The 9,808-nt window shown below is 36.4% G+C and overlaps 1 protein-coding gene across 1 annotated transcript; it reads right to left on the bottom strand.

The window, feature by feature from the left end:
* Positions 1 to 2,542: 2,542 nt before the first annotated feature.
* cdk7 (cyclin-dependent kinase 7) lies at positions 2,543 to 9,116 on the bottom strand. The gene is made up of 12 exons (XM_030144268.1): positions 9,012 to 9,116; positions 8,706 to 8,765; positions 8,586 to 8,619; positions 7,616 to 7,683; positions 7,420 to 7,488; positions 6,415 to 6,525; positions 6,214 to 6,332; positions 5,865 to 5,964; positions 5,693 to 5,779; positions 5,451 to 5,600; positions 3,613 to 3,751; positions 2,543 to 2,885 (listed from the first exon to the last, which is right to left on the bottom strand). Exons 1-12 carry the CDS (start codon positions 9,075 to 9,077, stop codon positions 2,857 to 2,859), a joined length of 1,032 nt encoding a protein of 343 aa, XP_030000128.1. The 5' UTR covers positions 9,078 to 9,116; the 3' UTR covers positions 2,543 to 2,856.
* Positions 9,117 to 9,808: the final 692 nt, after the last annotated feature.

Raw genomic sequence — 9,808 nt, 5'->3', positions numbered from 1 at the left:
TCCTCCCTTCCTGGCCGTGGCCGCGCTGTCTCTCCTCCTCCTCCTCCTTTCTTCCTCCCTGTCTCTCCTCCCACTGCACATCACCAACAAAAAAGCCCCACACAAAGCTGTTCTGCCTCCGCTACACTGAGCCAAACACCAGGACAAAGTGACTTATCTTATCATGACATGTAAGAGTGTGTTTGTGTCACATTCTCACATTATAGGATCTAAAACAGGGATGTCAAACTTACGGCTCGTGGACCAAAACCGGTCCGCCAAATGGTCCAATCCGGTCCTCAGGGTGAATTTGTGAAATGCAAAAATAGCACTGATGATATCAACAGTGAATAGTTTGAAAATCCTTTAAGCTCAGGGGCCACATACAGCTCAATTTGATCTCAAGTGGGTTACAACAGTAAAATACTATCATAATAACCTATAAATAATGACAACTGTGTTCAGTGTTAATAATAAAAGAAAAAAAATAGCCTACATGATTTTTTTTAACATTTACAAATTATCATTTCACAAAAAAATGTAATAACCTGAACAAATAAGAGCAGCCTGAAATGTCATAAGTGCAATTTTAATAATATTATGTCTGTTAATAAATGTTGTGTGACTTTGTAGATCCACTGTGATCTGTAAGTTGTAATGCACATGTGTAAATGAGGCATAATATTGTTAAAAATTGCACTCTTCTCAAGAAATTTCCATTTATTTGTGGTTGTTTGTGTTATTTGGATATTTAAAGAGTTCTCTGTAAACATTTTCATAATGTAATTTTATTTTTTTCACTGGTCCGGCCCACTTGACATCATATTGGGCTGTATGTAGGCCCTGAACTAAAATGAGTTCGACATCCGTGTGCTAAACAAAAAACCCATCGCTCTTACCTGCAGATTTCATGTCTTATGCAGTTACTACCAGATTTCATTAAAATGTATACATTACTTTTTGCATAATTCTGCTGGCACAAAAAAGTGTTAAGGAAAGCATATCCTTGGCTGAGACAAATAAACCTGTAGAGGAGCAACATTATTTACATTTAGATACCTTTTATGCAAAATATTGTTCTACTTATAACTCACATGACCCTATGCAAAATAAATGTATATAAAACTACAATTGACTAATTGCAATTACACTAGGCAAGTAAAATGGCTCCAGAATAAACACAGAGAAATTTAACCAAGTCTGAGTTATTAATACAGACAAATTAAGTCTAAAATACAGTTTGGCTGTAGTTTCCAAGCTACAGTCTTGGGTCAAAATGTGAATTTCTGAGAACTGAGAAAACATGTTTTACTCTAAAGGAATAATTGTGTCAGAGCTACCAGATCTACTTCAAAACATTGTCTATGCATTGCAATGCATTCACTTTTCAGGTTATTTCTGTGGCAATGTCCTTTTAAAGTCATCCATTCTGGCATTTTTCCAGTGAAATGAAGTAGCTGTAATGGTGTATGCATGCCCTTCATTACGGTATGAGATGGATGATGTAATGTCTGAACCAAAGGCCTATCTGCTGTTTCCAAGCAGTTTAGATCACAACAGGATAAGAGATATATGCTGACCCATCATCTCCATTAGATTTCTTTTCATTTTATTGTTTTCATAGACTGACACATTTCCTGCCATACTTGGTTTGGAATTACTGAGGCTTAGTCTCCTCACAGCATGCCTTGCTGATCCAGACACATCACCAAGTATCACCTTCTCCCACAAACCTCGTGCTTGTGTTTTGTCACAGTGTGTGGGCCAAAGCGGTTTCCTTTGCCAAAGAAATGGGAGCATGAGCTGATAAGGCTGCTACTGTAGCGCTCTGTGAATACGCCATTTGCCAAATCTGTCATTTGACCATTCACCTAAAATGTCCCTCTATCCTCTCTGAGAGCTGAATTGTGACCATTTATGAATAGATTTGAGTCACACAGAACCTAACCACCACAACTTGGTTTTGCTTGTGTACGGAAATTGAATTTTACATCAGTGACATACTCTCCTCTCTCTGTCTTCGCTTATCTGATTCTGTTTGACAGAGACAAAAAAGGGCTGTTATGTCTGCCAGAGCATCAGGCTTCTGACATGTCACACTGCATTTGATCATATTCACGCTGAGGAGAAAGGACAGGAAAGTAAAGATATGACTGGTGGCACATTGTGCCAAGTCCAGTGTCACCCTGTCTGCTGTGAGGATGAGATTAAGGCCACATAAACACACAGAGTCAAGAGACAAATACACACTCCTGTCATGACTAACATGAACAGTAAATAAACCACAAGTATATTTCTGTCTGCACACATTGAGCAGGTGAAAAAATATGCACTGCAGCAGGAACCGGAAGTCAGTCTGTGATGAAGAATTTCATGGTGACTAATCCGTCTGTTTACATTTTTGCATTTGTCTCCACCATAACTTCAACACAAAAACTCACATTTATGGATTTGCACCATTTATTGGTCTTACATAAAAAAAAAATTTAAAAAAAAAAAAAAGAAAAAGAAAAAAAAAAACATCTACGTGTATTAAACCAGGCTTGCTAGTTTGGTCTTTTTCTTTTTTAATAACATAAATAATGTTCTGATGGGCTCCAGGTTAAGGCATCATTGCTGAAATGAAGGAGGGCAATAGCCATAACTACTGACCAAAGACAGTCTGTTGTACACCAAGTGTTGAACACAGCAGCACCATGGATACTTAAAGGTAACCTTAGGCACAACGTCCAATTTTTGTAACAGCTACAACCTCTAAAATGTCCCAAAGTCAACCACAGCAGTCTTTTTCCTTGGTGGACTGTTTCATTCCAGCAGACAATCCTGAGCAATAAGGTGTGAAGATGGTGATCGTCTAATTGACCAGGGTCTGTTGGGTCAAAAAATCAACTTCTTTTTCATCCCAGCTGCAAAAGACATAAAGCATATCATCAAAAACAAGACATGTAAAGGATTACATCTAATTTGCACATACAGTGTCTTTATTTTCAGTGTTCAGAAGCCACAGAATGTGCCTATACAACTAAAAAAAAGTCTAGTGAGCAATCTGCTACCAATGTTTAAAAATTCTCTCTGTAATATGCTGCTGCATAGTGCATAGCATATACTCAGCCTAGATATTTCTGACCACAAGAGATGGAAAAGCTTTGAACCTCCCAGTGACACCACGGCCCTACTTCAGTAAAACATACCCTGCTACTAAACTCTGTGTGTGTTTTCTACCTCTTTATATTCTGAATCTGTAACTGCAGCCAACACCCTATGAATTACAAGGTTCAATCAAGTGGTATTTTAGATTTATACCCCAAGTGTGCAGAACCATGAGAACACAGGAAGGGTTCACTAGGCTAAATTCACAACCTACTAAATGTAACTTAGGTCTGTGTGGGATGTTCTAAAATTTCCAACTTCTCTTAAAATCAGCCTCAAACATGTGTGGCCGACACTTCCCTTCATGCTGCTAAAACCAAAACGTTAACAGATTTGCTGTAATAATATTGACTCCATTTATTTGACTGTGGGTAGATCAATGTCAGGGAGGTATTTTATGTGGATTACAGGCACATAAATTTAAAATATACTTAGTTAATTCTATCTACGTATAGAAAATGTGGGTTTGTATGTCATACTTACTCGTCTCCTGGCCTTCTATTTTCCTCTTCAACTTGACTGTATCCTTTTCCCTCAGAGCCTCGGTTGAACAATTGGGTCGGGGGAGTTGGGGACCAGGAGTTGGACCCGGTCGATTACTGAAGTACCTCATCTTTAGAGCCTGAGGAACAGCAGACAGTACAAAGATTAGACAGTTAGGACATGTGTAAACTATCAGTTGTTTTACAGTTACATGGGTAGAATGTTAATACCATCAGAACTATTTATCCCAGTACAGGGTTCATATACATATTTCAAGGTCAAATTCAAGCACTTTTAAGGTTCATTTTCAAATTTTTCCAGCACATCCCCTTATCACTAGGGTCAAATCCGTATCTACAGGAATATATATATATATATATATATATATATATATATATATATATACACACACACACACACACACACACACACACTCATGATTATTTTGGTCAACTTATATCACAATGATGTACATTGTATTATGCTATAAACATCTAAAACCATGCTTCTTAAAACCAAAAAGTTTAGAAATTAAAGACCACAAAGTTTTATCCATAAAAAGGGAAGTTACTTGGTGTTCTTCAGACACACTTGCACCGAGACAAAGATTAAGACAAAAATGTACCTGGAGTCGACCTGGAAATTGTACCTCTTTTTTGACATCGTTTTATTTTTCAAAATGTATCACCTCTCTGTAGGTAGTTTTCCCTTCAGTTAATATTAAAAATAAATAAATCAAGTCACAGAGTTAGAATTGCAAGCACTTTGAAGCACTGAAACTAAAATTCAAGCACTTTTCACACCTTGAAAACACAACACTGAAATTCAAGCACCTTCAAGGAGTTCAAGCACCCGCATGGACCCTGCAGGTATGAACACTAATGAATGTCCCAATTAAGAGGATTTAGAAATGTAAGTATACTCTCCATTCTAAATTCAACTTCCAGACCAGCAACAAACAGACCACGTTGACAGATACTGTTCTGTAGCTTGGCTTTTTTTCTTGCAAACTGACAAAAGTGATTATCTTCTCAATGGGGATGAATCCACTTAAAAAAATTCTAAAATCAGAATCTTCAGACCTGCACCGTGTCTAAGGAAGGCTGAGATATGGTAGACATACACAGGGTAAATTTTAAGACTAAATGTGGTGTAGATTTTGAGTTACAGGCAGACAGGCTCACAATATGTTGGGTAAAAAGCTACACTGAATTTTCAAGACCAAGATCTGATGTCCATTCAGACAAAAAATATGACTTGTATGTCTCTATTTAATGTGCTGTGACTTCCCATGGGATTTGAATGCTTTAATACCCAAATTCAACAGCATTCAGCCAAACTCTACATGCACTCCTGATGAGCCAGATGAAAGTCAACAGCATCACAATTATATTAAAGTAGCATTAATAGGAACCTTTTTGATTATCTTATTATTTATGGCAGTAGCTACATTTTGACAAAGGGAGACACTTCATAAACCACACACTGCATCATGACAAGTAAACATGCTAGGGGCAAAAATTATGACTGAGCTGCACACAGAGGTTAGAGGCCCCATGTTGGTTATATTTTGTAGTTTGTTACGATATTATCAAGTCATATATTTCACAGAAAACATATCTGAATCCAGACACACTGCACAATATAAAAAACAAAAAAAAAAAAACAAGCAAAAGATCATTCATATTCAAGAATATTCAATACATATTATAGACAAAAATGATTGGATTTAAGATTATTTAAGGACCAACAGAAACTCTGCATATGGGATATTTATCATACATAAAATGGTCTTTACTCGACTAATGGGGAAATAGGACTTTAAGGTTATTTGTTACCTGTGTGGCTGTAGTTCTTGTTGAGGGATTAAAGGTGAAGAGCCCCTGTAGCAGCTCCAGTAAGTCATCTCCTGCTGCACTGAATATATGTTCCAAAGGTGTACCAGGAAATATTTTGAAGGACACGTAGTCCGGTAAACTACTGACTCCCTGCAGAGACAGTTGAAACACAAATCTATAAATGTCACCTTGAAGAGAGAAAGAGGAAAAACATACATAATACATGGAGACCTGATACTAACAGGCCATGTTTCTTCTGTGGGGGTCCCAAGAGCTTCAAAGATCTTTGTCAACTGGTCAAGATCAGAGTCTCCAGCAAGGAATGGTATCTACAAGGAAAAAGATGAATTAAGGCACTAATTTCAAACAGCACTCTGTATGAATGAATATCAATTTTCAGTGAAATTTCTGTACCCGAAGTAGTAACTCTGCCAAGATGCATCCCACTGCCCACATGTCAACACCCACACCATACATCCTGGCACCAAACAGGAGCTCAGGGGAGCGGTACCATCTAAAAAGGAATCATACCCATTAAGTATAACAGTAAGGCATATATTACACATCAGGTAGGAAGTGTCCTTAGTGTAGAATTAATTGTTTAACTATGTAATAACAAGCTATTAAGTAAATATAAGTAAGCTAACTGAGGCATATGAGGATTTATTTATTTAAATATATAAATATATTTAATGAAAATCACATTTAGTATATGAGGTATAAGATTTGTCAAAGTTATTTAGGATGTATATGAGGCACAAACCTGGTTACAACTTGATGTGTGTAGACTCTGTTGGGGCTTCCAAATGATTTAGCCAACCCAAAATCAGCCAACTTCAACACTCCATTTTCATCTAACAGCAGATTATTAGGCTTCAGATCCTGGATTTAGAGCAGGAAAATGTGCATTAGAGACTGTGTTCCTGCATATATACACAAGTGTGTAAAGAATATGTGGTCTTACTCTGTGCAGGACCCAGTGTTGGTGCATGTACTCTAATCCCTGTAGAGTCATGAGGATGTAGGCTTTAATGTGGGCTGGAGTCAGGACTAAACTGGTGTCTTTAATAATAACCTTAAGAAACACATCAAAAGACAAGATGGATTATGTTTTGCAATATTTTTACATACCCGTACACTACTTTTTCTTTTACAAAATTTGATTTGTCAGAGCAGAAAAGATGAAGAATATGTTTGTAAAAATGCAAACAGAGAATTCTCTAATGTAAAATAAAACAAATACACTGAAAACATGGCCTAATAGAAGCTTTCAGCACTGGTAATAAGATGAGCATTTCACCCCAATGTCCGTTCTTGCCTGCCTGCTGCCTGAGAGCTGCTAATGGCATCAATTCAGTGTGAAGTCAAGAGTGGAGTGGTATTGATTTTTCTTTAAAAGGGTGGTTATTATGTGCTGCCATTGTTCTATTAGCATCTAATGTATGTGTGGTAGGCGCCCATCTACAATGTGGTATGCTAAAATATACCAGAAGAGGAAATAGGGGAGATTGGAAAAATATAAAAAGCCAGGTGACCTTCTAGAAACACTTAACGGGCAGCTATCTTGATCTTCCTGCTCATATTTTACTTGTTACTCTGTTATGATCTCACACCTCCTTCATCGTCCATTCTTTTAGATAAATCTTTGGTGAGGCAGTTAATGGTGTTTTTCTAAAGCATCACATCTCACATTACACAGTATTTTAGGGCGTTGAAATTTTTCTTGAATTGGGTGGTACAATATAGTTAAACTGGCCAAAACATATGCACTTCTATGTGAATTGGTCCACAGAAACTAGCACGTATTTGTAGAAACAACAGAAAGGCTTAGATCAGTGATCAGTAATGAGGTCTGATAGGCTGAACTAGGCAAAAGCATTCAAGGAAATTACAAAGGATCACATTATATTGTTATTATTACATCAATCCTCAGAGATAAACAGAGATGGTAAAGTTAAAGATGCCTCACCTCTAGATCTGTCTCCATGAAATCAAACACCAAACTGATATTGGACTTATGCCCAAAGGCATCCAGCAGCTAAAACACACAAACATTACATAATTAAAGTCATTTCAATGTAAATTACAGAATGTTCACAACCTAGTTGATTTGTTTCCTTAAAGTCACACATAATACAGGTAACATAATAGTCCTGATGCATTACCCCAATGATATTTGGATGATGCAGCTCCTGCAGCAGTTTGATCTCTCGTAGAGCTGTTCTATTGATACCTGTGGGAGATAATTAGATCAATAAAAAGGTGAATGACCACAGATTGCCTGCCACATGTGGGAAAGTATAGATACCCTTTGCTTTTGTAAAAATATGACACTGTAAAACTACTCAACTATAAGTAAACACAAAACCCGAAAAAGGGACGTATTACCAGCATAATGTACTATCATTCCTACTACTTTTTTTTTTTCAGTGACCTTAACAATTTTGAAAAGTGTCTCTAAATAAAATGCATCATTATTATTATCATTATTATTATTATTAGTAGTAGTAGTAGTAGTATTTACTTGATGAATAAATAACTAATTAAACTGCTCCAGAACTGGCCCCCAGTGTTTAAATGTTATATGACATTTTTGGATTAATTTGACTGCCATATCAATATACATGTTGTATTTAATGGCCATACATGTTTTCATGTTGTGCTCATTTAAACTACTTTATGTACTGTTACTGTTAATCTATACCAATGCATCATATACTATTGGATCATCATGTCTGTGGTGACACTATCTTGTGCAAACTACCTATCTGTAAAGTCACCTATTCATGAGAAAAACAGACCTTTTCAGCTTTGTGACAACGCATTTTTCAGATAATTGAATAGGAATTTTTGTCTAAATCAATAGAGTATCTTTTCATCCTTCATCTGGTGATGCATGTCTTTCACTGGATGTGGATGAGAAATGTAAGGTAAATGTAAATAAATGTAACAGACAAAAACAACTGAGTACAAAGATAGAAGATAAAATATTGGCCTCTGAGATGTAGTGTACTAGAAACCTAAAATAGAAGGCTCTAGAAATACACATCTTGAGTGCAAGAACTTAGTTACGTTACCCACCTGGGGAATGTAAATAAAACATTTCAAAAAGGACACTCAGTTATCAGCACTTACCATCTTTAGCTTCAGTTCTGTGGCCAACTTTAATCTGTCGAAAAAGAGATAGGATTCTCAGAGATAAGTCTTTCTTCAGATGCTTACGACCAAAATGACACCAAAGCTAATGTTTTGTACCTTTTTAATAGCAACTATGGTGTCAGTGATTTTGTCCCTGGCTTTGTACACTGTGGCAAACTGGAAGAGAAGGACAGCAGTAAGTACACATACATAGAAAGCAATTTTTCTAACTGTACCTCAACTACTGCAGAGCACAATGAGCTGCACAGCATGGCTCATGTAAGGCTTTGTTGACATTGATTACCGGCTAACGCTTGTTAGCATGCTATCATGCTTCCTTTAGAGCAGAGGAGGCCGCTCAGGAGCAACAACCTTTGGTAACTTACTTATTTAGGAAACGCACTTTTATTAATCTCTGTTTACCTGACCCTCTCCGAGAAAGTCCAGCTTCTCATACCGTTTGGCTCGGGATTTAACATCCACCGCCATGATAGCTAACTGTCACTGTGCTCACTTCCTGTCTTGTTAAAGGGCCACCAGTAGTTTTTCCGGGTTAAAGAAGGCTTTATATTAATCAATACCGCCACCTACCGGTTCAAATAGTCCAGTACGTGAAATGATCACCCACAACACATCAAATATCAAATGAAATAATTAAGTCTTTTTCGTCTCTAATATTTAGTTTTTGATTTGGGTTGTAATCAAGAAAAGAATAATAGTAAAAATTTATTTATTTTCCCGTACATATTTTAACTGAATTTTATTTAAATATGTTGCTTCCTCTCTTTTTTGTCGACTGCATTTGTATCTGGTAGCTTTACTGTTTCTGTTGTCTTCATTTTTTTCACTGTCATCTTGACATCATTGCAAATGGGGTTCAACCTTCAGTGATCTTTGAGTTGAATAAAAGTTAAGCCAATATTAAAGAACTTTATTACTAACAAGGTATTTTATCACAGTACTTTAACTTTCTTAAATACAATAAAAAAAGAAATAAAGCAAAAAAGAAAAAAAAGAGAAATATTTAGCCTATTATTTTTAGTATTATTTGTTGAACCTGGTACAATTTCTTTCTTTCTTTCTTTCTTTCTTTCTTTCTTTCTTTCTTTCTTTCTTTCTTTCTTTCTTTCTTTCTTTCTTTCTTTCTTTCTTTCTTTCTTTCTTTCTTTCTTTCTTTCTTTCTTTCTTTCTTTTGTCTTAACAGTTTGACAATGGTCTCC

This window comes from Sphaeramia orbicularis, chromosome 9 (assembly GCF_902148855.1).
Source record: "Sphaeramia orbicularis chromosome 9, fSphaOr1.1, whole genome shotgun sequence".
NCBI classification, from domain to species: Eukaryota; Metazoa; Chordata; class Actinopteri; order Kurtiformes; family Apogonidae; genus Sphaeramia; species Sphaeramia orbicularis.
This window is presented reverse-complemented; position numbering and strand designations above follow the sequence as displayed.